Raw genomic sequence first — 27,472 nt, 5'->3', positions numbered from 1 at the left:
CTGCCCTCAATCTTTCCCAGCATCAGGGTCTTTTCCAATGAAAACACTGGGCTTCCCCTATGGCTCAATGGGTCAAGTATCTGCAATGTAAGAAATACAGGAGGTGAGGGTTTGCTCCCTGGGTGCCGCTACTACACCAGTCCAATGGAGTGATACAATCATTTCCCTTCCTCAAGAAGAACCTGACTTTACTGGAGAAACACGACCCTATCTCCTATTTTGCTTTTTTCCCCACGATGCAAAGCAAAGGCCGGTCACGTTAAAGCACTCCTGGGATGGGATAAGGGGGTGTCTCTAATGCAAAAGGTCACGGAGAGGAGGCTGGAGAAGGGATTCAGGAGGTGCTCCAGAGGTCTCCTGCACATGGTGGAGCCGAGCACTTCTCAGGGCCTTGTCCTATGACAACCTCCCTCCCCATTGTGTCTCTATACCAAGATTACCCCTTACCTTACAGAGACCAAGCTCATTTCTATTTAATCTCCACATCCCTCTCACTCACCTCTTGGGCCACCATAAAGCCTGTATAGAACTTTTCAGTTGTGTGTTCTTACAAAATGACTTGATCCCGTGGACAGAGGAGCCTGGCGGGCTACAGCCCATGGGGCTGCCAAGAGTCGGACCCGACTGGGCAACGCACACACACATACATGCACATTTTTCATTTACTGAAATAGTACTGTGTTACAGATCTCATTCAATTTCTTACATTCCCCATCAGCACCAAGTACTTAAGATGGACCCACACGGCTACGTGGACACCTAAGCCAACACTCCTGTCTCCCGACGACTCCTCGTGTACCACAGCGTTTCACCTGCCCTCCCTATCGCCCACCTCCCAACGACTCAGACACTTGGCCTGTCTGCAGCCCTCGACCACCAGAGACACTGGCGAGTATCCCCCGCGTGCCCTCCTCTCTGTTGCCCAGGTTTAAGGAAGATGCGGGCCAGGCTGTGCCGCTAGGCCTTCACCCTGGCCCCAGGAGGGAATTCTCGACAAATGGAGAAAGACATCAAACGGGAGCACTTTTTTTTTTGCCAGTAGCAAGTTTTATTCTAGGCAACTGCAAATCATCAAAGGGGACACTCACACAGGAGCCAGGAGCCTGCTCCCACCTCCCCCACACAACAGGCGGCAGGCATCCAACACCCCTGAGGGACACTGCGCTTTTTCCCCATCTTCTCAGGAAGTCAGGCCCAGAACAAGTGTGGAGTGTGTGTGATCTGAACCACCTCAAGAAACAACTGGTGTAACCGGGACCAACTCAAGGGACCACTGCATGGGTACAAGCTGAACCACCGAAGTGAAAATGGAGCTCTCCACCCCGGTAGGCTGTGGAACCACAGCAGGGATGGGCTGGAAGGGCAGGGAGGAGCCGCCCTTGCAGCAGCAGCAGTACCCCAGCTCCCTTCCTGGACCCTTACGCCCAGGAGGGGCTCTGGGGGCTCCCTCACTATGCTGTCCCTCGTGGTCAGTTAGCCCCCCTAGAGAGCCCAGGACCCCCACAACAGGGGGCTCAGCACTGCGTCCCAGCCTCTGGCTTGACTGAATGTGAGCGGGCCGAGCGAGCCTGTGAGTGACTCCCTCCTGGAGGGCAGGCCAGGTCCCCCTGTTAGGAACAACTTCTACGACTCCGAAAATTTAAACAGAGCCGTGCTTTCTTCATCAGCTAAAATGTAATTCCCCCCTCCCCGCAAAAAGGTTCTTCAGAGCAGGGTAAGCAGTTCCCTTTAATTATCTCCTCTACTTGTCAGGAACCAGACCACGGAAGAGGAGGACCCACGGGGCTGTGCTCCCACACGCCTGCTCACTCCTCTGGCCCGACTCAACCCCTGGGAAGACCCAGAGGCTGGGAGAGGCCACCGGCCCGGCAGGGTCAGACAGCCACCCCCAGCCCGAGACTTTTGGCTCCGACGGGAAAACCAGAGACGGCAGGAGAGGCCTGGCCCAGGCTCCCCACCTCCCCTGAATTTCAGGACAGCGTCTGGGCTCGGCCCAGTGCCTGGTCACGAAAGCAAATGAAAGAGAGCCCCCTCAGGAAGAAGTCAGTCCCCGACCCTGCAGTGTCTTTTGGGGGACAGTGCCAGTTCCCCCCACCCACCCCCTCCGCTGGGTGAGGGGCTGGCACCCCTAGAGCAGGCCGCTGGGCCTGGCGGGCTGCAGGGCTGGCCCGCCCCGCTCCCGCTGGTGGATCTTCTGGTGCTGCAGGAGGTGCTGCTTCTGCACGAAGCTCTTCTCACACTCAGGGCAGCTGTAGGGCCGCTCGCCCGTGTGGATGCGCTGGTGCCGCACCAGGTCCGACGGGTGGCTGAAGCTCTTGCCGCAGTAACCGCAGAGAAGGGAGCCCCGGCTCCTCCTCCAGGGGATGTGGCCGGGCAGGGCGACCAGGCTGTTGGGTGAGAACCGCTCCTGGGCCGGGTGGCCAGCACGGGCGGCCTCCTGCAGGTGGCAGCGCTGGTGGGTCAGCAGGCTCACCCGGCAGCGGAAGCTCCTCGCGCATGCGTCGCACTGGAGAGACTGCGCCTTCCGGGCCGGCGGCTTAAGCTGGGGCCGCGGCCGGGGGCTCGCCTCTGGCTCTGAGGGGGTCTGCGGGTGTGGGGCCTCGCACTCGGGACATCCGCAGGAGCCAGCGCTGTCCCTTCTCAGCTGCAGGCCTTGCCCACACTCCCGACCCGGCGGCAGCTGCTTGTGGCACTTGCGCTTCGGGGGGCGGCCCAGAGTTCTGCCACTGCCGGGCTCTCTCCCACCGTCGGTGGGCTCCTGCAGACGAGTGTCCCCAGGACCCGATTCCAAGAGGATGGAACTGCCCTGCCCATCCCAGAGCTCAGCCTGCTCCGGGCTCGGGAGAGCCTGCTCGTCAGCAAAGCCAGAGCACTCTCCAGGAAGGTCCGCGGAGCTGTCCTGCATGTACAGTGTCTCCTGCTTGACCACGACCTCCTCCACTGCCAAGAGAAAGGAGAGCCACAAAAGAGATCACTGTCTAGGTTGTCTCAGAGCTAAATGCACCTCAGCAAGCTTCAGAAGGGCTCAAATCAGAGTACCCCAGGACCAAGGGAACTGGGACAATCTGAAAGAGGAGACTGAGTGGCTTGCAAGACCTGAAAAACTAAACCTATACTCAGGTAGAGACGTGCTGACTAGAATCTAAATACAGTATGCTTACAGGACAAGTTCTCCAAACTTGTCCACAAATTTGCTTTCAACCTCTGTAGAAAATGGCTAGATAAACACAGGTAACACATAAGCTACTTTAAGTATTAAGTGTTAAAATAATAAATGTGAATAATAAAACAAACACACACCTAAACCTGTAGCTTAGAAATCCATGTATCCAGCTCCGTTCTTCCTGCCTAGCCTCCCCAGATGACCTGGTTCCCAGTGGCTTCTCCTGCCTCTTACCCAGCGAGCCTCACTCCTGATCTCACCCACCCTGTTCTCAGTCTCCGCTGGGTTCTGACTCAGGTCTATTAGGCACTCTACCCTGTACAGCACATGGAAGGGCGAGGCGGCCGCGAGTCTTAAGGACTCCCCGCAGCAGTGAAGGAGGTAAGAGCCCTGTATAAGAGGTGAACTGACGACAACCATAAAGGAGTTTACAACAAACAAACGCTGGACGAGGTGACTGCCGATCGGCCTGGGGCAGTTTGGTGGTGGCAAAGCTCACAACAGGCTGCCGGGGGCGGGATGGGCGTGGAATATTCTGGAGCCACTCACCTGGGTGGACACCACGAGACTCTTCCTCCTCCAAGTCACCCGGCATCTCTGCACCCAACTCCATTTCTCCTTCAGGCTGGCCAAGCACCTCTGGGTTGGAAAGGGCACAGTGTGAGCCCAGAAGACAGGACTGGTCATTTGCCAGTGAACAAGGCAACCAAGGTCAAGGAGCTGATGGTAAAACTTCAGAAGATTCACCGTCACTTTCCCCGAGCAGTTTCAGATAATTCAGAAAATTATGGCCGATTTGAAGGAGCCACTCGGCTAACAGCTGCCTTCACGCTCCTTCTCAGTCATTGGGGTCCAGGCCCCAGAGCTCCCTGTTTTTCTCCCAACACCACCCCCACCTTCCACGGTCGGGGGCTCCTTTCCAGGGGTCTAACTTCATCTGGGCCACAGCGCTGCAAGGCAAGGTCAGGACTGCTGTCCCCACTGGGACAGACAAGGCAACAGCCACCAGCACCTGTGACCCAGCCAAGGTCACAGTCTCCTCTCTAACCATTTGCCCCTTCCCTCTCCCTCCCTCTGCTCTGGTCACAGCGGCCTTCTGGACAAGCCTCCACGGACCTCGGTTCTAAAGGAGTTTAGAACCAAACAAAATGCATTTATTATTTTACCTATAAAGATGAACATCTATCAAGCAGCACTTCTAATAAACACAGTATGAACTTTGAAACCACAGGACTGGCTGTAATTCCAGGAAAATGCCAAGAAACATTGTTTGGTGAGTCCCTGCTGCCTGCGCATCCCAGGTAACAAAGGATTTCTTGTCAAGCCGTCCTAAGTATTAAAACCAGCTTGAGGTACCCTAGCTGTGTTACACTCTAACGCACATGATGACATCTTATCTATTAGTATAAACGCTATCAAGGACTGACTACATGAATACAAAACCTTTCCAAGAGTCTTCCTAAACTGAGGGCCTGGAGATTCCCATTACTCAACCCGGCGGAGGTCAAGAGAGGACCCACAGCCACGAGAATCCCAGGTGTGGCCTGGGTCACAAACGCCTCGGTCAGGAATTGCAGGATGTCTGAGGGCGAGGTCTGGGGAGGAAACCGCTACCTACTCAGAGAGACCAGAGTCTCATAGCTGCTCTTCATCACGTTGGCATAGAGCTCCTTCTGCCAGTCCTCCAGGTTCTCCCACTCCTGCTCCGAAAAGCAGACGCCATCATTTTCAAGTGACCTGGACACCTGGAATCACAAATGTCACACAGTGAGGGCCTCCAATCAAGGATACAAAGGAAAAGCCGGCCACTGAGAAATCTTCAGACAGCCCCTGAGAATCGGGCTTACCTTGGGAACTTCCCCGTTGCTGCCCGGGGGCAGCCGCAGGACCCAGAAGTTCCTGTTCCTCAGCAGGTTCTCCACGTTCTCCAGCCGCCTCTGCAGCAGCCCGTACTCCTGCAGCAGGGTCCCCAGCACAGCCCACTTGCCCTCCAGCTGGTTCCCGAGCTCCACTGCCGTCTTCTCGCAGTCAGCCAGCTTCTTCTCGGCTATCCCCGTCCGCCCCTCCAGAGTCAGCAGGCGGGCGGCCTGGGACTCCACCTTCTTCTCCACGGCCTGGATGGCGGCCACCACGGTCCAGAGCGAGATCTCTGTGGTCTCCAGGTAGGAGCTTTTCTCCGTTGCTTGTGGGGGTGGCGTGGAGGAAGTCAGAGGGCTGGAGCGGTGCTTCCTCCTGTGCTGAAGAACCAGGTGCAGTGTCAGGCGGTCAGCGTCTCTTCCAAACAACAGGTTAAAAACACACAAGGGGTCCAGGAACACTACGGCACCCAGTTTCTACTTTTTTTTTTAGTTTAAAAAGCATGTGCTTTTATATTCTGATACCTCAAATTACACGTATATGCCATAACAAGAAAAAACTGAAAAGGAGAAAGAAAGAAACATGTATGTAAAATATCACCATCCAGAAATAGGCTGTTGAAACTTTGGTATGTTTCCTACAAGGTTTTTTTCCCCCCATCTTCTAACTTATTTTATTTTTCAACAAAACTGCCATCATATTGTAAATGTTTTGTTACCTGCGTTTCAGTATGACTTTCCCGTGTCAGTATTCATGTTTTTAAGCCAATTTTTTTCTATTTTAGAATTTAGATTCTAAATTTAGGATCTAAATTCTAAAATTTTCTATTTTAGATATTTTAGAGTATGTGTGATACTCTGCTATGATAAATGATGTGATTTCCATCCACTCTCACCTCCACATTCCTGCCAGACTTCACAGTGGATCACATCAGCTCTGCAGGTGGCTCCCCACAATCAAGACAAAATTCCTTAGCAGGACCTACAAGACTCACCACATCTACCTTTGCACCTTACCAACCAGAAGAGTGAAAACTGAATCCTTCAGAAACATTTACTTAAATGACCTGACTGAGTCCTCTGGCACTGTCCCTAGGCTTCACATTTTTAGGGTCTGTCCATGACAGCGGCTGAGGCTCAGAATTAATAAAACCAGCACCTGGGAAGTGTTCTGAGCTGTCGTCTTGCCCACACTGTGTTCATGGCAGTCTTAAACCCCCAAAGCTCCATATTCTCTTATATGGCACACACTTTATTCAAGGCTGCTTCTGTAACTATAATGAGGACATGGAGAACAAGACATTGGAAGGAAATACCTTTAGAAGAACTGCCAGGGCCTGAGCTTATGGTCTAGAGAAAGAGGGGATGAGATGAGGCCAACCAGTGGCACAGAACTGAACACTTAAGTTTGGCCGTGACCTACTCCAGGTAACCAACTCAGTTCGTTACTGAGCTATTTAAGTCAAAGGCTTAAATACCCCCCTTAAAAAACATGTAAAGTTTAGTGTAAACGAAAAATACAAATGAAACCAAAAAATTCGATTACTGGATAAATTCATTTCACCACACATTCTGTTTTCAAGTCTCTAGCTTTTTGGCATCTCTTTCCCTTCTGTGGCCCAGCACTGTGTTACTTGCTAGCACTGTTTTCCAAACAGGAAGTTTGGGCTGGGATCTAAGCAGAGAAACAACATCCCTCCTCTTCCATGTCGTCAAAGGCTAAAAAGAGCAGGCAAGCCAAGCTTCCTCTTTTATTTAAATTACCTATCATGACAGAAACAATGTGAATGTCCATCAACTGGTAAACGGATAAACAAACCAATGTTGGTCCATCTGTTTGTTATGGGTTGAATTATGTCTCCCCAAGAGGACAGGAGGAAGTCCTAACCCCCGTACCTCACAATGTGATCTGACTTGGAGATAGTCTTCACTGCCTATCAAGTTAACATGAGGTCAGGAGGGTGGGCTCTAATCCAAAGTGACTGGCGTCCTAAGAATGTGGGAGAAACACAGACACGGAGACAAACACACACAGAGGGAAGACACGGTGCGAAGGCACACGGGAGCAGGTGATCACGCGGCTCTGGAGGCAGAGGTTGGAGTTACGCTGCCACCAGGCAAGGAAGCACCTGGCGCCACCAGAAGCCAGGGGAGAGCAGGGGTCAGACGCCGCCCCACGGTCCTCACAAAGAGCCAACCCTGTGGGCCCCTGGATTTCAGACTTCTAGCCTCCAGAGCTGAGAGACAATTTGTTGGTTAGGCCAACTAGCTGGTGGGCCTTTGTTACAGCAGACCTAGGAAAGATACACCTTATATCAGAATGGTTCTGATAGAGAACTCTCTGTCCATAGAATTCTCCAGGCAAGAATACTGGAGTAGGTTGCCATTTCCTTCTCTGCCTTATATCAGAATACTCCTCAGCAATAAAAAGGAACAAATTATTGATACCTGTAACAACATGGATGAATCTCAAAATCACAAATGTGAAAGAAACCAGACATGAAATGCTACATACTGCATTCATTTACATGACATTCAGGAGAAGGCAAAACTATAGACACAAAACAGACCAGTGGTTGCCGGGGCTGGGACTGGAGGAAATTAATTACTTAGGGGGTACTTTTGGGGATGATGATGACAATATTCTATGACTTGGTAATATGATGGCTACACATATTTCCTCCTGGGAAGGAGAGTCATGACCACCCTAGACGGCACATTCAAAAGCAGAGACGTTACTTTGCCAACAAAGGTCCATCTAGTCAAGGCTACGGTTTTTCCAGTGGTCATGTATGGATGTGAGAGTTGGACTGTGAAGAAAGCTGAGTGCTGAAGAATTGATGCTTTTGAACTGTGGTGTTAGAGAAGACTCTTGAGTCCCTTGGACTGCAAGGAGATCCAACCAGTCCATTCTAAAGGAGATCAGTCCTGGGTGTTCTTTGGAAGGACGGATGCTAAAGCTGAAACTCCAGTACTTTGGCCACCTCATGCGAAGAGCTGACTCACTGGAGAAGACTCTGATGCTGGGAGGGATTGGGGACAGGGGGAAAAGGGGACGACAGAGGAGGAGATGGCTGGATGGCATCACCGACTCGATGGACGTGGGTTTGGGCGAACTCTGGGAGTTGGTGATGGACAGGGAGGCCTGGCGTGCTGCAATTCATGGGGTCGCAAAGAGTTGGATACGACTGAGCGACTGAACTGAACACATTTTTCAAAACTCACTGAACTACAGTTATGCTTAAGGAATGAATTTTACTGTATGTAAATTACATCTCAGTAAATAGGACGCAGAGTATCAAGGAAGGAGAAAATGTTAGCTATTGTAAAAGATACCATAAACAAAGTCTAGAAACAAACAGGGAGAATATTTGTAAACAGGATATGAATCAGGAAGAAAAGATAAATAACCCAAACATAAAACTGCAGACTATAAAGTATTTGCACAAGTGGAAATGTAGGTGGTCAGTAAGCAAATGAAAAGACAACCACATTAGTGGTCAGGAACACAGATACAACCAAGTGAAATCACTTTGCATCGACCTGGTTGAGAAACATGAAAGAGAGGGCAAGGGAACAACAACCAGAGCCGATTACGAAGTGGTAAATCTGGTACCTTCATAACATTCCTGGAAGCAATGAAAAATACTACAAACTTTGAGGCAAGAAAATATCCAAAAGGTCATTAAAAACCCTTTCACCTAGTGATACCACTAAGGGACTCTTCAAAAATAAACAGACTATTATTCAGTGACATACATATGAAGATGACTGATTACTGGCAACATTCTTTGGAAGAGCCAAAACCTGGAAATAATCTTGATGTCTTTTTTTTGGTCTGCACCAAGTGGCTTACAGAATAGCTCCCTGATCAGGGACTGAACCTGGGCCACAGTAGTGACCAGCTCCCCACATGGCTCAGTGGGTAAAGAATCTACCTGTCAATGCAGGAGATGCAACAAATGCAGGTTCGATCCCTGGGTTGGAAAGATCCCCTGAAAGAGGAACTGGCAACTCATTCCAGTATTCTTTCCTGGAGAATTCCATGAACAGAGGAGCCTGGCGGGCTACAGTCCACAGAGTCGCAGAGTCCAGACATGACTGAAGTGATGAGGGACACGGTGACGGTGCCAAGTCCTAACCGCTGGACCGCAAGGGACTCCCTCTAGATGTCTATTAAGAAGAGGATGGTTAAATAAATTGTGGCACAAAGACGATGTCACACAACTGTTAAAAAGAATGAGTGAGACCCACATGTATGATCTGGAAGAATGTTCATCATACACTGATACAATAAAAGCCAACTCTGAGGGAAATACATTTATTATGACTTCATTTTCCTAAAGAAGAGACAAGATAAATGTTTATGTTTGTTTTAGCACACAGGAAGGTGTGGGAAGATATTCACCAAACTATACTAACACAAGTCAGCCTCAGGATGTGAGAAAGAGGGATTTTAATCTTTGATTATAAACTATTGCTTGTTTGACTTTTTCACTAAACACATGCTGCTGCTAAGTCACGTCAGTCGTGTCCGACTCTGTGCAAGCCCATAGACGGCAGCCCACCAGGCTCCCCCGTCCCTGGGATTCTCCAGGCAAGAACACTGGAGTGGGTTGCCATTTCCTTCTCCAATGCATGAAAGTGAAAAGTGAAAGTGAAGTCGCTCAGTCGTGTCCGACTCTTAGCGACCTCATGGAATGCAGCCTACCAGGCTCCTCTGTCCATGAGATTTTCCAGGCAAGAGTACTGGGGTGGGGTGCCATTGCCTTCTCCGCACTAAACACATACTTCTCTATAATTTTTTCCTTAGCTTTCATACATAATACTCCTGAAGGCAATGAGAAATCTTTAAAAGTACACTTACACTCACCACATTTCTGGATTTTCTGGGACAGTCCTGCTTGCAAATTGTATCTTGTTGTCAGATCATGTATCATACACCAGGCCTGCAGCTATGGCCTGCTCTTAGGAAACCTACAAGCTGCTTGAGTAAAACACTAAACGACACTCTAAAGTGATACTTGACAAAGCTGGACTAGATGATATTTAAGGTTGCTTCTGACTCTGAGATAGATGACTTTTTGTATTGAACAGATTAAAAAAAGAATATCTACATAATACATAAAATACATAAAGTAGTGACAATAAATCTCTATGTAACCAGCATTCAGGCAAAAAAGCTATTTAATTTAACACATATGTGTACACACACAGAGAATACCTTGGAGATACTGTGGGTTCAGTTCCAAATCACTACAATAAAGCAGGTATGACAATAAAGCAAGTCAAATGAATTTTCTGATTTTCTAGTACATATGAAAAGTTATGTTTACACTATTCTGTAACCTAATGTAATAGTGTTATGTCTAAAAAACAGTATATACCTTAATTAAAAAATACATTATTGATAAAAAATGCTAACCATCATCTGAGCCTCCAGGGAGTTGGAATCTTTTTGCAGTATTAACATCAAAGATCATTGATCACCATAACAAATATAATAACAATGAAAAAGTTCAAAATATTATGAGAATCACCAAAACGTGACACAGAGATACGAGGTGAGCACATATGCTGGAAAACCGGCAGATGATAGACTTGCTTGGTGGTGAGCTGCCAGAAACTTCAACCGCCGAGAAACCCTGTCAAGTGCAGTGAGGCGAAGCACAATGCACCTGTGCGTGTGTGCGTGCGTGTGTGTATCTATACATCACTTTACAGTCCTTCGTGCAACTCTCTGAAGTAACTACTATCCCAAATTCGTTTTTTCACTATTAACTGCCCTTTTTCATTTTTTTTTACATTTGTTTCCAAAAAATACATTCTTTTAATTTTTCGTGTTTTAGGATTTTACATAAACAAGTCACTCTTCTACAACTCCAGGGAACAACCTGGTATTGCCGGTGGCTCTGATTAATTCATTTTCACTGTATAATATTCTGTATAATTATACAGAATAATTTTCACTGTATAATATTCTACCATGTGACTACACCACAGTTTATTTTTCCATTCCACTACTGATGTTTCCTCATCTTCGTCATTACAAACAGTACTGTGATGAATAGAACTGTACCTGGCTTCTAGTGGACATGGGCTAGTTTCCCAAGGGCATAGTGCTAGGAAGGGAACTGTTGGCTCATAGGGTATATACACATCCTGAACTTAAATAAATAGATAATGTCAAATGGTTTCCAAAGTAGTTGTACCAATTTCACTCCCATCAGAAGTCTGTAAGTATTCTGGCTGTTCTACAATATCATCAACATTTGTTACTGTCAAACTAAAATTTGTGTCCCTCTAGCATTGGAGACGGAGAAGGCAATGGCACCCCACTCCAGTACTCTTGCCTGGAAAATCCCATGGATGGAGGAGCCTGGTAGGCTGCAGTCCATGGGGTCGCTGAGGGTCAGACACAACTGAGCGACTTCACTTTCACTTTTCACTTTCATGCATTGGAGAAGGAAATGGCAACCCACTCCAGTGTTCTTGCCTGGAGAATCCCAGGGACGGGGGAGCCTGGTGGGCTGCTGTCTATGGGGTCGCACAGAGTCGGACACGACTGAAGTGACTTAGCAGCAGTAGCAGTTGCATTGGAGAAGGAAATGGCAACCCACTCCAGTGTTCTTGCCTGGAGAATCCCAGGGACGGGGGAGCCTGGTGGGCTGCCGTCTATGGGGTTGCACAGAGTTGGACACGACTGCAGCGACTTAGCGGCAGCAGCAGCAGCAGACTGAAAGTGATAGTTGCTCAGTTGTGTCTGACTCTTTGCAACCCCATGGACTGTAGCCCCCCGGCTCCTCTGTCGATGGAATTCTCCAGGCAAAAATACTGGAGTGGGAAGCCGTTTCTTTCTCCAGGCTATCTTCAGGACCCAGGGATCGAACCTAGGTCTCTTGCACTGCAGGCAGTTTCTTTACCTTCTGACACACCAGGGAAACCCTTGTGCGTGTCCCTCTATAGATCTGAAATGATATCTCATTATGGTTTTCATCTTCATTTTTGTTATTACTAGCAAGGGACAAGCATCTTTCCTTAATGTTTACTGGCCATTCAAATTTCCCCTTCACTGCTGAAGTCTTTCGTCCATTTATCTTTTGGGTTATCTGACTTCTCTAAGTATTTATGAGGTTGTCTGATACAATTTGTCTGTAAATTCTGTATACTAATCTATCAGTTATATATATTACAAATCACTTCCCTTATTCGTGCCTCATTTTAAAATTCTCTTTACTACTGCTCAATATAAAGTTTTAATGTAGGTGAGTTTTTTATCAGTATTAATTCTCTTGTGGTTTGAACTTTCATGTCAGGCGTACAAAAAATCTATATCACATAAACACTTGACAGTTTTGACTTTCATATTTAATTATTTATCTCAACTAGAATTGAGACAGTATTTGTGTACAGTGCAAGCCTCAATCTTCATATGGCAAGTCAACAGAGCTAATACTATATACTGAAAAACCCATCATTTACCTGTTATCTCTGTCATAAATCAAGTTTTCATACATGAAATCAGTCTGTTTCTGGCATCTCTCTTCTGTTCTATGGGTCAATTTTCTACTGCTTTACCAAAATTACTGTCTTAATGACACAGCTTTTTGATAATTATTGATACCTGGTACAAGTCCCTCTTACTTATTTCACAGGAGTATCTTGATTATTTTTGGCCTGGTGATAGTCTATAAGTTTGAAAGGTTTCACAAAAGTATCTTTAGAGATTTTGTCTGGCACTGCATCAAATTCATAGATAAATCTGAGAAATGACATCTTTAGAATAAAAATGTTTCAATCCACTCACAGTACATACTCCTTTCCTAACGTGTTCTTCATATCTTTTGCTTTGTAAACATATTCCATAGGTATCTGTTCCAATCATCAATTGCTATATCATAAATAATTCTAAAACGTAGTGGCTTAAGACAACAACATGTATTTTGCTCACAAATCTGCAACTAGAGGAGGCTCTGTCAGGGACAGTTAGGTCTACCACACTCCAGGTCAAGTGGAGCACACTATGGGCATGTGCTGGAATCGCCTGAAGAATCCCAAGCCACGTGGACAGGGATGATCCTGGTGGTAACGGTCATGTTCTGTTCAACAACTCTGCCTAGGGTCCCAGTCTGCAGTCAGCATCAACCTAGAACACACTTGAATTTCTAATAGGGCATTTTTGCCTTCTCTCTTTTTTCTTCATTAATCTCTCTAAACATTGAAATTATATATTGATGGCTATGTGGACGGAGAAGGCGATGGCACCCCACTCCAGTACTCTTGCCTGGAAAACCCCATGGACGGAGGAGCCTGGTGGGCTGCAGTCCATGGGGTCTCGAAGAGTCGGACATGACTGAGTGACTTCACTTTGACTTTTCACTTTCATGTATTGGAGAAGGAAATGGCAACCCACTCCAGTGTTCTTGCCTGGAAAATCCCAGGGACGGGGGAGCCTGGTGGGCTGCCGTCTATGGGGTCGCACAGAGTCGGACACGACTAAAGTGACTTAGCAGCAGCAGTAGCAGCTATGTGGATAAAAAATTATTATCCTCTGTGTCCGTGCTGCACAATGTTACTGAAGGAAAGTCACCCAGCTCAAAATAGCCTGGAGTTAAAACTCCCCTCCAGGTATCCCCACCATTCTATGCAAAAAAAGAATTCTCTCACACAAAGAAAAAATGGACATTAAGTTGATTACACCCAGCTCCCAGCATGTCCAGCCTCTGGCCGATCTCCAAAATTCCTTGCCCCAGCCATTTAAGAGATAACTACTCCAAACAACCTTGGAGAAGAACAGGTCCCTTAAGACAGTAGCTTTCCACATACACGCCTATATATACTTACTCTTCTTGGGTAAGTGCAGCAGCTCACTGGTCTGACTGCTGCCCCTCTCGCCTCATTAAAGGTGATCTGTTCCTGTAAAGTGCCAGTCTCCTTCTTTTTCCGAATCTTGCTTTCTCTAACTCCCTTACCCTACAATAACAGCCACCAGAAACATGCAGATGCTAAAATTTAATTAAATTAATTAAAAATTGAGTTCTTCAGTTCCTCAGCTATTGAGCTACATTGCAACTGCTTGACAGCCACATGTACTTTGTTCCTACTATACTGAACCGGGCAGAGAGTATTTCCATCATCTCAGAAAGCTCTATCGAATGCACTACACCCTTACTAGTTTTTTATTCATAAAATACTAAGGTTGTGTTAAAATTTCTACTATGACAGTGAATTTTCCTTGTAGTTCTATCAATTTTTGTTTAATATATTTTGAGGCTATATAATTAGATACACATAAGATTAGAAACATTCTATCAGGATGGTAATTAAGTCTTTTACCATAATAAAAGCAGTAGTAGCCCTTTATCTCTAGTGATATTAATACAGTTAAGTCAATTTTCCTTTTTAAACAAATACTGTTTATTTTTTTATTTTATTTCTGGCTGTGCTGGTCTTTGTTGCTGTGCATGGGATTTCTCCGGCTGCGGCAAGTGGGGGCGATTCCTTGTTGCTTCTCCCTGTGGGGCACTGGCTCCAGGAGCTGCAGCACAAGGACTCAATAGCTGTGGCGCATGAGTTTCGCTGCTCCACGGCATGTGGAACCTTCCCGGACTGGGACTGAACCCGTGTCCCCTGCACCGGCAGGTGGATTTTTAACCACTGAACCACCAGGGAAGTCCCTGATTTCCCCATGGTTAGTTTAGCCTGGTACATGTTTTCATATCCTCTTATAGTCAAACGTTTCTATAGCTTTATCTTTTAGTCATTATCTCTTATAAATCATTTGCTAAACTTTAACCCAGATGGGCAGATCAATCTCTGCCTCTTAACTAAAACATTTAGTCCATTTACATTTATTGTAATTGTTGGTCTATTTTTATTTATTTTTACCTTATTTGTGCTATTTATCTCATCCTGTTTCTTGCCTTCTTTTAGATTGATTTGTTTTCTTATTCTATTATTCCCCCATTTGAATTTAGGTTATATAGCCAATGTCTAGTCTTTTAGCAACCATCCTAGAAACTGCTTACAAAGATTTCAAACATCTGAACTTTGATCATCTCTTCCTAACGTTGGAGAAGGCAATGGCAACCCACTCTAGTACTCTTGCCTGGAAAATTCCATGGACGGAGGAGCCTGGCAGGCTGCAGTCCATGGGGTCGCAAAGAGTTGGACATGACTGAGCGACTTCACTTTCACTTTTCACTTTCCTGCACTGGAGAAGGAAATGGAAACCCACTCCAGTGTTCTTGCCTGGAGAATCCCAGGGACGGGGGAGCCTGGTGGGCTGCCGTCTATGGGGTCACACAGAGTCGGACACGACTGAAGTGACGCAGCAGCAGCAGCTTCCTAACATTTATATCAATGCTGCCATGTATTTTAATTCTATCTTTGTTTTTAACCCACAAGAGAGTATTACTCTTTTATTCAGACAACAGTTGTTTAGATTTACCCATTTTAATGGATCATCATATTTTATTACATTATCACTTTCCACTTAGGATAATTTTCCTTGTACCTTAAGTACATTCTTTAGAATTTCTTTAATGAGTATACTAGTAACAAATTGTCAGTTGTCTGAAAATATTTTACCATTAAAAAAAAAAATACTTCGGAGAAGTATAAATATGGGACTACATAGTTATTTTCTTTTAGCCCTTCCACAATGCCAATTTACTGCTGGTTGGCTTCCAGAGTTGTTGAGATGAACCTCATCAGTCTTAAGAATGGTTCATTTGAAGCCAATCTTTTTAAAGAATTATCTCTGCATTGTATTCTGTACCTTCACCATTATGTGTCTAGGTAGAGATTTCTTTATGTTTATCCTGATTGGGATCTACTGGGCTTCTAAGTGTTTGTATTTGCATCAGTCCTATGATATCCTCACCCATTAACCACTCATCAAACATGGCCTCCGGTGCAGATTGTGTGTGTTTCCTATTGGAATTCCAATATGTTTTTCTTCTGAAATTGCAACCTCTGAAATCTCTGAATGACTGGTTTTTTGTCCATTCATTTTACTGGCTTTTTCTCAGTTTTTCATTACTTTTTGCATAACTTTTATTGGGAATTCATTTTTTCTTAGATTTTATCTATGAGAATAATTTGAAGTTTGAGTTAAGTGTTGAATACTTCAGAGAAGATTTGAGGTCATATGAATTCAGGCAATAAGCCCACTGGAGAGTCAACATGAATTCTCAAGGGGCACCTTGTACCCATCTCTCAGCACCAAGGTTTGTCATAATTTTCTCTGCAATCACTCCCTAGAGCTAAGAGCTTACTTCCAGTTCACCCTTAAGGTTGCCCTTTGAAGTTTCAATGTTAGGAGACTGGAGTTGAAGGCGTCTGAAACTTCCCATCTAGGCTCTGAGTTTTGTCTATTTTCCAGTGCCCCTTGAGGTTATAAACACTACCAATGAATGTTCAGTAAATGTCCTCAGAGTTGGCTTCAGAGATCCTTCTTATCTCTTAAGAGCTTGCTCTTTCATATGCTCTACTAACTACATTTCAAATATATTTGTTCCCTCTCCCACTTCAGAATTTTTGGTTGTTTTCATCAGGGCACCCTTTGGCCATACTGTCACATAAGAGTTACAGAATCCTTTATCTGAAGACGAGAAACGAAATACGCTTGAGGACAATTTAAATATGTTCTGCATTGATAGATCCATAAATTAATTAAAGCATACTTGGGAATTTTGGAGGACAAGACTTCCTTTTAACAAGATCTGTTGAAGACATGTAGGAAACTGCACTGAACAGTTAGAAAGAAGTATTTTGGAAGTTAGTAATGTATCCTCCAGCCCAACTTTAGTATTACAACGTGGTCTTGAGGAAAAGGCAGGTCTTTGACTAGATCACCTTAGCTTAAAGGAATCAAATGAGGTAAATATAGTGATATCGTGACCATTTGTGTCTTGTTGTCATAATTCATTGAAAACACACACGTATTAAGTCTCCCAATCCTTCCCCTCTTAGTTCTTAACAACTTCCCACAAGAATCAAATACAAGGCACCCAGCTCATGGTCAAATTTTCACAACAGGATCTCCTTAGCCCTCTCACATGATTCTAAAAGTGTCTCTAGATAAAGAAATGCCACCCTAAATACCAACTGAACTCCACCTGCCCTTTCTACAGCAAATCCTCTTATATCATCAAAGTAACCAACACTTTGTAATAAGAGAATGTCAGAGCTGCCAAGAACCTTGTGTGATGCAAACTCAGTCGCTTCAGTCATGTCCTAGTCTTTGCGACCCTATAGACTACAGCCCGCCAGTATCCTCTGTCCATGGGATTCTCCAGGCAGGAACACTTACTGGGTTGCCAAGGCCTCCTCCAGGGGATCTTCCCGACCCAGAGATCAAACCTGGGTACCCTGCATTGCAGGCGGATTCTTTATTGTCTGAGCCACCAGATCATCTAGTAACTAGCCAAACACTCAATTTACAGCTAAGGAAACAGAAGCTTAAAGTGAACTCAGTTACCTAAAATCACTAGACTGGATAGCTGAGAGCTGAGTTACGGGCTAAAACCCAGTTTCCCGACTCCGTGCCCAAGCTCCACATCTTGCCATTCTCTGAATGGGGACATGTGGGAGAGGAGACGGAAAGAGATCGACAGCTTCCCACACAAAAAGCCAGCAACTTACACCGTGAGGGTAACACCTGCCCCCCAGGGAGAGAAAGCCCAGCCTTAAATTCAACCAGCGCGGCTGCAACCCAGGGCAGAGTCTGCAGCAGGAGAGAGCACGGCAGAAGGAACCACGGCAACCCCATCAGGCCGAGAACGAGCTGGTCACAGAGAAGCAGAGTCCTGGGGTCCCGGAACACGGGGCAAGTTCGCTGGCAATGACGGGGACCCAGAGTTTCCCATCCGCGCCTCCTCACCAGCCAGGAAACGGGCTCTCTTAGGGCGCGACGGAAACAGGTCGGGACGATAGCAAATCCAAGAACATGAAACAAGCCTCGGAGAAGTTTCTCGGGAAGACGCCGGGGCTACGGCCGACGCGGAGGGAACCGTCCGGGAGAGGGCAGGGCGCTGGGGTCGTCGGGGGAAGATCAGCGTGGATCCGCGCCAGCCGCTGACTACCGACGCCCAGCCCCGCCGGGGCCGCACCTCGAAGTCCAGCCCCCGGCCGGGGGTTCCGCCACCCTCAATGCGCACCCGGGCCCGCACGAGGAGAACTCTTACCCGAGCAGGTGCCAGCTCCGCCATGGCTGCCACCTGGGGCCCGTCTGATACACCTCGGGCTGCGTGCGGGGTTTCCTGGGGGACCCGCCGGCACCTACTGGCAACCGCCCCCAGCGCCGTGTTGATTCAAGGTGCATTGTGGGAGTCCGGCCCTCCCGGGCCAAGACGGGCGCCACCCGCCGATCCTCGCCGCGCGGCGTTTCCCCTGGCGCCTCTGTGCGGCAGGAGGGTGAACAACACCTCGGCATTCAGCCCGTGAGGGACGGAGGACTAGGACTTTCCAAGTCAAGGGCAGGTTGCAAATTTAAGACGAACCAGCTTCATTAATGAACTCCAAACAAGCAATTGTCTAAGTTTTTATCGTGATACGTTTATCACTCCTTATCAAACACTTAATTCCATTTAAATTCATCTCTCAGTGGTTTGGAGAGCTTCCCTGGTGGCTCAGACGGTCAAGAATCTGCCTGCAATGCAGGAGACCCAAGTTTGATCCCTAGGTAGGGAAGATCCCCTGGAAAAAGGAACGGCAACCCACTCCAGGATTTCTGCCTGGAGAATCCCATGGACAGAGGAGCCTGTTGGGCTACAGTCCATGGGGTCGCAAAGAGTCGGACACGACTGAGTGACTAACACTAACACAACACATAGACCTCTGCTTCTCCAGCACTCTGGCAGGTGCTTTGACGGATTAAAAAACGTATAAAACACATGGGGGAGAATGAAAGAAATGAAAGTGAAAGGCGCTCGGTCGTGTCCGACTCTTTGCGACCCCATGGACTATACAGTCCATGGAACTCTCCAGGCCAGAATATTGGAGTAGGTAGCGTTTCACCTTCTCCAGGGGATCTTCCCAACCCAGGGATCAAACCCAGGTCTCCCACATGGCAGATGGATTCTTTACAAGCTGAGCCACAAGGGAAACCCATGGCAGAAGAACAGATATATGTATACCCTTGGCTGAGTCCCTTTACTGTCCACCTGAAACTATCACAGTATTATTATTGGCTATGAAAGTGAAAGTGAAGTCTCTCAGTCGTGTCCGGCTCTTTGCGACCTCATAGGCTGTAGCCTACCAGATTCCTCTGTCCATGGAATTTTCCAGGCAAGAATACTGGAGTGGGTTGCCATTTCCTTCTCCAGGAGATCTTCTGACCCAGAGATTGAACCCGGGTCTCCCGCATTGCAGGCAGATGCTTTACCATCTGAGTCACCAGGGAAGTCCATATTGTAGTATATATATTGTTGGCAATACTCCAATATAAAATAAAAAGTTTTTTAAAAATGTAAAACTCAGACATTTCTCTGAGGGAAGAACTTGTAATCTGGTTGGGGAAAAGAGACACGCTCCCAAACGGCAAGCAGTTTTGTTAAAAAATACACCTGTTACTTTGCTTTTTAGAAACCAGAAACACATTTCTCATATCAACAGAGGGTTAGGTGCCCAGACCATCCCACTGAAGCCTATCAGTGATAGTAATCATGCTTTGGAAAATCCAAGAAAGCCCATCCAGCCTACATGCTTCATGTTAAACCACGCATTCTGAGTTTGGGGTTGAAAAGCATGGCTGCTTTACGATTTGAGCGCACGATACACAGCACTAATGCAATGATGATTGTGTGATTCATGCCGCATTGTCTCCATAGAGACAGGCGATGAGTTTCCACTTTGAATGATAGGCATGAAGCACTTTCCCTGAGAACTAAAATCTTAAGATCAACAGAAAAGTATGTTCATGTGACTGGCTCCTTAGCATGAGGGCTTAGTTCAGACTTTACCTCCTCTGAGACATATCCCCTGACCACACTGTCCACAGCCCAACACCCTCCTCTATCCCAACACTCAGTGTTGTTACCTAATAATTTTTCAGGGCATTTGTCACTATCTGAAATAACCTCATTTTCCCATTAGTTTGCATAGTAATTATGCAAACTAATTACTATGCATAATGTAATTATGGATAGTGGATAATCCATAACAGTGGATAAGCCCTCCACTGTTATCCTCCATTTCTTGCACACAGAAATGTTCATAAATATTTTTGGATGATTGGTGAATCAAAAAATAAGGCTAGGAAAAGTCAACTCCAAGAGAAGGCATGATGCCCAGGGCAACCAGATGCACAAGCAATTGAATCATTAATATACCTAAAGAAAAAATGGGATGGGCTGAGAAAATTGGCTGCGATATGTCTCAAACCAACAAAAACTTACTGTCAGACAGAAAAAAAAAGTATCAAGATTGTGAAGGCAGACATATCAGGACATAGAATACCAAGACCATTAAATGATTCAGTTACTGAATTCATGTGTGCACCAGTGAAACTTCTAATGATGTAGGTTCCCGTGTAGCTTCTGGGAAAAAACATGTAGGTCAGGCTGATGCAAATATCCAGACCACCCATGGACATTATTAAACCAACACTCTGGCTTATCCATCCGTTTCTGAGAGTCAGCTGGATTCAGCATCCCAGCCTGAAACTCTAGAAAAATATTCACATCAAATTTCCAGTGTCAAGGGAGGCAGCACCAGGCAGAGGTTTGCAGTCCAATCAGCTAGCAGAGATGGTGTGGCAGTTTAGAAAGTGGGCTGAGGGACTCGCCTGGTGGTCCAGCGGTTAAGAAGACTCCAAGGGACACCGGTTCAATCCCTGGTCTGGGAAGATCCCCCAGGCCACCTAGCAACTAAGCCCACATACCACAACTACTGAGCTTGTGCTCTCTAGAATCTGAGAGCCACAACTAATGAACCCATGTGCTGCAACTCCTGAAGCCCGTGCATCCTAGAGCCCATGAGCCACAAATACTGAGCCTATGCACCCTAGAGCCTGTGCTGTCCAACTAAGAATAGCCCTCGCTGGCCACAATTAAAGAAAGCCCATGTGCGGCAACAAAGGCCCACTGCAGCCAGAAACAATGAAATAAAATAAATAAATTGTAAAAAAAAAAAAAAGAAAAAGAAAGAAAAGAAAGTGGGCCAAGGAGTGAGAGCGCCTGGGTCTATAACCCAGCGCTGCCACTTACTAGATGCGGATCTTGGGCAAGTCTTGAACTTCTCATCACCTCCATGACCTCACTATTAGTGAGGAATAATAGTAGCACATACTTCATAGTTATTAAGTGAGTTTGCAGATTAAATGAGTTAGTTGAAATCAAGTGCTTAGAACAGTGCCTGTCCCAGGTTAAGAGCTCAAGAAGCATGCCTCATCCCACTACTCTGTGAAATAAGATACAAGTAAAGGTGCTTGTGTGACAGAATGCCTGCCATAGAGCAAGCACTCAGTGACGAGTAATTTCTCATTTTGGCTTGTTTTCACTTTGGCAAGGTCTCTATGCCTTACCTGCAATGAATTCACCAAGATAAATGTCATCTTGTTGCATCTCTTAGAAGCCACCCATCTTCCTTCCCCAATGACACTCAGCTCTTGACACAGGCCTTTAAATGAACCTCGGTGCCACTCACAATTATTCCTATCGGTGGCAGCGGTGTTAGAGGAATCAAGGAAATTTAGTACTTGGATCCTGTCATCTCTACGTCTGTGGAATATGAATGTAACGAGCAGAGCTGAACGTGACCTTAGATGTTATCTTACTCAAACAGTCATTTTTAGTGAGGGAAAAAAGTATTCTTTGAATCACAAATAATACAAAGTTTAAAGTAACGCTTTAGGGCTTCCTTGGTGACTCAGTGGTAAAGATTTCACTTACAAATGCAGGAGATACGGGTTCGAGCCCTAGTCTGGGAAGATCCCAAACTAAGCCCGTGCACCACAGCTACTGAGCCTGTGTCCTAGAGCCCAGAAGCCGCAACTACTGAAGCCTGCGCACCCTAGAGCCCGTGCTCCGCAACAAGAGCTGCTGCTGAATCGCTTCAGTCGTGTCCGACTCTGTGACCCCATAGACGGAAGCCCACCAGGCTCCCCCATCCCTGGGATTCTCCAGGCAAGAACACTGGAGTGGGTTGCCATTTCCTTCTCCAATGCGTGAAAGTGAAAAGTGAAAGTGAAATTGCTCAGTCGTGTCCGACTCTTCGCGACCCCACGGGGTGCAGCCTACCAGGCTCCTCCATCCATGGGATTTTCCAGGCAAGAATACTGGAGTGGGGTGCCATTGCCTTCTCCCCGCAACAAGAGAAACCACTGCAATGAGCAGCCCTCGCACAGCAACGAAGCACAGCCCCCGCCGGACGCAACTAGAGAAAAGCCCGCGCAGCAATGAAGCGCCAACACAACCAAAAATAAATCTATAAAATTATAAAAATAAAATAATGCTTTAAAATATTTATCTTGTCCCTTAAATTGTCTATCATATGATTTATAGCATACACATCATCATATATATGTACATATGCATATGCCCAAACGTCTTTTTCAACTCAAGAACGTTTATAGACCACAGCTTTGAGACCTGCCTTTGTAGTCTGTTCCCCTTACCACCTTGCAGGTCTCTAGCTGGCAGGGACCATGGCTTTTTTGCTTCTTTCCCACCAATAACCCTTTAGGGAGTATGCTCCACGCAGCTTCTGGGTCAGTGAGAATCCCAGAATGAACACTCTTGGGCTCAAGCTGCCACACCCCAACCTCAAGTGTCTGTATTTGTGTAGTGGACGTCTGTCAATCTCGTCGGCCTAGCACGTCTGTTAACCTCGTGGGTCTAGCACATCTCCCTTCCTCTGAGCAGATAGGCACCCCCTCCCCTTTGGGGATGGCTTCTTCTAGGCTCTAGTCATGTAATTCAAAGGGCTGCCACCATCTTGTTTAGTGACAATTCCAGCCAGGTCACAGTGACTGTTTGAGATATATATATATATATATATATATATATATATATATAATCAAAATATTAAAATTTAAACATAAAAATAAATATACATAAATTTTAAATATAAAATTTTATTTTTATAAAAATTTATTTTAAAAATAAAATTTTAAATATGTATATAATATAAAGTTTTATTTATTTATTTTTATTTATGTTTGGCGGTGATGGGTCTTCCTCACAGCACGGTTTCTCTCTAGCCGCAGCCATTGGTGGGCTACTCTCTAGTTTCGGCGCCTGGCTTCTCATCTCAGTGGCTTCTCTTGTTGGGGAGCACCAGCTCTAGGGTGCAAAGGCTTCACTAGCTGAGGCACGTGGGCTCAGTGGTTGCGGCTCTGACTCTAAGAGCACAGGCTCAATAGTTGTGGTGCACAGGCTTAGTGGCTCCACAGCATGTGGGAGCTTCCCAGACCAGGGATGGAACTCATGCCTCCTGCACTGGCAGGTGGATTCTTTACTAGTGAGCCCCCAAGGAAGCCCCACAGTGACTGTGTGAACGGCAGGCATCTGACTCAAAGCAGCCCAGTCACAGCACCCTCACCTCCCAGCCACAGTTACTGAGCCAGTGGTGGGCCTGTGACTTAAGTTCATCCCTGGAATCCTTTTAATCTGAGCTGAGGAAGCAGGTTAATTTCCTTCCTGGTGAAATTATAAATGTGAGTCAGGAAGAGTCTTGTCCCCCATTTTTTTGGAGTAAGTTAGCTTGAAAGAACGCTCCCAACACAGAGAAAGGAGCAGAGATGAGTCATTTGTGTCCCTGTGGGGGACTGATGCTTCAGTGGCTCCTCTGCGTCTGTGAATAATTCCGGATTCCTCCTGGAAACTTCCCCTTGCTGCTTGGTTGACTGGTCAGGCTCAGTTAGGGGAACTGGGTATCTGAGTGACAAGATTTTGATTATTATTGCATATCCTTTTATCCCTTTTGAATTTTGAATGGATCAATGTAAAATCTATTCAAAACTTCATTGATTGATTAAAAACTGGTGCGGAACTCCTTTTAGAGGGAAAACAGTATTTTGTTCACCAAAAGAGTTTTACTGGGCATTTTAACTGTGAAAAAATGGGCTCCCGGGCAGGGCTTGGAAGGCAGAATGTGAACAAAGATAAAACTAAACTGCCCTCCAGAGTAAATTAGGATTTGGGGGTTTCTCTGGGTGTCCTAGGAGTGACGAACCGCAGAAGGGGGAAGGGAGCTAAGGCAGAGATATGTAAATTTGAGAATCCAGAAAGCATGCATTAACTAAGGAAAATAAACCTTTCCTCACCCCCAAATCGTTGAGAGGTGGGGCAGGACTGCTGATTTTGACACTCTATGTTACCATTAGAGGATATTGATCCCATTGGGATGCACCCAGGTAACCAGTGCTAGCTTACACTTCTAAAACTGAATATAAATCTTCTAAGACTGGATATAGATCTTTTCTGACTTTTAAATGGGTGTCTTCTCTTGTAATAGGAGATAGTCAGCTGATAGCAATTATAATGCTGAGGGATGATACGGGTTTAAAATAAGTCTAAAGGGGTGTGAGCAGAGGTTCTCGGCCTTCGGCAAATGATGCATCTCACTAGGAGACTTATAGGAGACCTATGGGAATCTCAGTGGATGGTGTGGAGGGACATGAGATTGTCTCATACCCAGGACTCCTCGAGAATTACCATTCTAGAGATGTCCTTCCATGGCGGTTCCCTAAGGAGTCAGTGTTGGAGTAACAGCCATGGCCTTGCCCAAACTGTTAGGGTCCCAGGATGATAAAATGCTGCTACGTTTTCAAATTTTCTTCCCCCCCTCCTTTTTTTCGGGGGGCCATGCTGTGCAGCTTGTGGGATCATAGTTCCCAGACCAGGGACTGAACCCAGGCCCTTGGCAGTGAGAACAGAGTTCTAATTACTGGACCGCCAGAGAATTCCCTACATGTTTTTCTAACAGTAACAATCAGACAGACCAATACTGGGAAACCCAGACACAGGCTGGTTCATCTTGTGCCTGGTGGGAAGTTGATTCATCTCCCCCTCACCCTCTGCCATCACCCGATATTCCCAGACTAGATCTCAACCAGGAATGGTGCCCAGATCCCGGACCATAGGATAACTTTGTTCATCTGTGGCTCTTCATTTTCAGTAGCATCTAGCTTAACCTTGTCATTTCCAGACTTCCTCTCTCAGAAAGCCACTCGCTGCTTTTGAGCCGTGCTAAGGGGCTACAAGTGGGTCTGTGGCACCACGGGTCTCAGGTTGATCGGCAGCCTGCTATGGAAAGGTCTTGGCATTGAAGGCTGGCTGTGGCCTGGCCATGACTCACCTTGCATCTTCATCACCTACAACTTCACACAGCCCAGCTCTGGCCAGGCCAGCCTCTTTCAGCTCCTGTTCCTGCCTCCCCGGCGTGTCCCATCCACATCCCACATCACCTCTCCCTCCTCCCCTGCTCCATTCAGGCCATTCCTTTACACCCCGACTCCTCCAGGTCCAAGAGGACATATAAGCTCTTAGCAGAGGATGCTTCTCAGTGGGAATCTGGTAGGAAAGAGTTTTACTCTTCATAATTTTTTTAAAACCAATTTTTACTGCATGCATTCATTTTTTTTAATTAAAATACTTTTTAATTAACACATCAGCGGAAGGAAAATAAAAATCCACCCCAGAGCAGAACCACCCTGCTTCCGTAGGTGGACTGCTGGGTCCACACCGAGGATCCTCGCTGTCTGGGGGAGGTCCACACTGACTGTCACCCGCTTTGGTCGGCTTCCACGAGGGCTCCCACAGGGCCGGTGCTGGGGGTTGGGTTGACTTGTGGCATAACCGATGGGGCACTCGGTGCAGTGGGGTCCACCGGACTAGGACGCAAGAAACCAAACCCAGACTCGGCTCTCTCGCTTTATCATCCGTCACTAAACCTCTTTGGGAATCAGCTCCTTGAAGGTGAAATAAAGGGACAGACTCGAGCTGTGGGCGCAGATGTTTCAAACTCATGTCTCCCATCCAAGTACTAACCAGGCCCGACCCTGCTTAGCTTCCTAGATCAGACGAGATCGGGCACATTCAGGGTGGTATGGCCACAGAAAAACCCATGTCTCAATAGGGGTTTCTCCCCCTTCCTTCACACACTCAGCAGCCAAAAAGCAAAATACGACCCTGTTGGTCTCATTTCCCATGATTTAGGTTATGAAAATGGTGATTTTCTCCACATGCTTTTGAAAAGCAGAATACTGCTGCCTCCCAACCAGAACCACAGACTAGAGGGTTCCCCTCCTGCTCCAACAAAACTCCACTGAGCTTGTCTATATTTAATTTCTCATTTTCTTAAGATGTGCCTCCTTCCGAAAGCAGAATAGAAGAAGAAGAAGAAAAAAAATCCCAGTTAACTGGATTCCAGTTCATTGAGGGTTTACTATAGGAAGCCACGCTGGAGAACCCTCCAGCCTTGTGAACATGCAGTCTGCGATCTGGACACCTTTTATTTAATTTCAGGAACTCCCTTTGCATGGCAAAAAGGGGTCTGAGGAAAGCAGAGCGGCACAGATGAGGGGAGGGGCAGAGGCAGAGCACTCAGGAACTGTGGCCCCCTCCCCCCCGGCTGGGAGAGAAGTGGGATCCAGGGGAGGAGAAGTCATTCTTGACGCAAACAAGGGGCCTGGGGCACGCCACCCCACCCCAGTGCCTGGCCATGCAAGACGCAGAAATGGAGACTGTGGCCCATTAGGACCATGGAAGAGATGCACCGACTGGTGGGAAGTCCCCTGGGGACCACCCCCAACCACCCCCCCCGACCCCCCGCAAGCGCCTGCAGGGTCTGGAGCCCAGGAGGGTCTGTGTCCAAGTCCACGGGGCATGGCCGGTTAACAGATAGCACCAGTTGGGAGGCTCAGGGCAGGAGAGAGACAGAGGCTCTCAGAGGCTAGCACCTACTGGCCTGGGCCCTCCTGGGGAGACTCATGTCCTGCCTGGCTGCTCTGGCAGCAGGAGCCTTGCCCTCACCCCATAGCCCCAGGAAAGGAGGAAATTGTCAGGACGAGGTCTGAGCCGGGGCACCAGCTGCCTCTGGAGGGCCAGGGGCACCACACTGAGGGGCTGGAGATGGGAGGGACAGGCTGGGGGTCCGAGAAGGGGGGACCTCCCTCCTGCCCAGCGGTGCCCTAACACCGAGAACCTTCCAGAAGCACATTCCTGGGGCATTTTGTAGTCAACCCGTTGCCCATTCCCCACCCCATGACCCCATGAGTGTGCCCCCTGTTGCTTCTGATTTATGTGTGGTGGGTCAGGGGCAGAGAGACCAGGCCACAGAGGTCTCTCCAGTTCCAGAGGTAGGCAGCGCATGTGTGGTGGGGTGGACACTCCGCTGGAGGCCTGGCCCTGGTCCCCCGCCCGCCCCTCTAAACCATCTCAGCTATGTCTCCCCTTCCTCAGCTATCCAGTCGGGAAGCTCCGACCCCACCTAGCTCAGAGGGACA

General features: G+C 47.1%; 1 protein-coding gene across 2 annotated transcripts; it reads right to left on the bottom strand.

The window, feature by feature from the left end:
- Nucleotides 1-1,024: 1,024 nt before the first annotated feature.
- ZNF212 (zinc finger protein 212) lies at nt 1,025-18,474 on the bottom strand. Of its 2 annotated transcripts, none has more exons than XM_055591231.1 (5): nt 18,210-18,474; nt 5,011-5,395; nt 4,782-4,908; nt 3,713-3,802; nt 1,025-2,940 (listed from the first exon to the last, which is right to left on the bottom strand). In XM_055591231.1, the coding sequence occupies exons 1-5, from the start codon at nt 18,455-18,457 to the stop codon at nt 2,129-2,131; spliced, it is 1,662 nt and encodes a 553-aa protein (XP_055447206.1). In that variant the 5' UTR covers nt 18,458-18,474; the 3' UTR covers nt 1,025-2,128. The 2 variants fall into 2 exon arrangements, with proteins under 2 accessions (XP_055447206.1, XP_055447207.1); XM_055591232.1 differs by having other exon boundaries at nt 5,011-5,400; nt 18,210-18,355.
- Nucleotides 18,475-27,472: the final 8,998 nt, after the last annotated feature.

The sequence above is a fragment of the Bubalus kerabau genome, chromosome 8 (assembly GCF_029407905.1).
Source record: "Bubalus kerabau isolate K-KA32 ecotype Philippines breed swamp buffalo chromosome 8, PCC_UOA_SB_1v2, whole genome shotgun sequence".
Classification (NCBI taxonomy): domain Eukaryota; kingdom Metazoa; phylum Chordata; class Mammalia; order Artiodactyla; family Bovidae; genus Bubalus; species Bubalus kerabau.
Note: the sequence above shows the minus strand (reverse complement) of the source record. Positions and strands in the feature narration are given on the sequence as shown.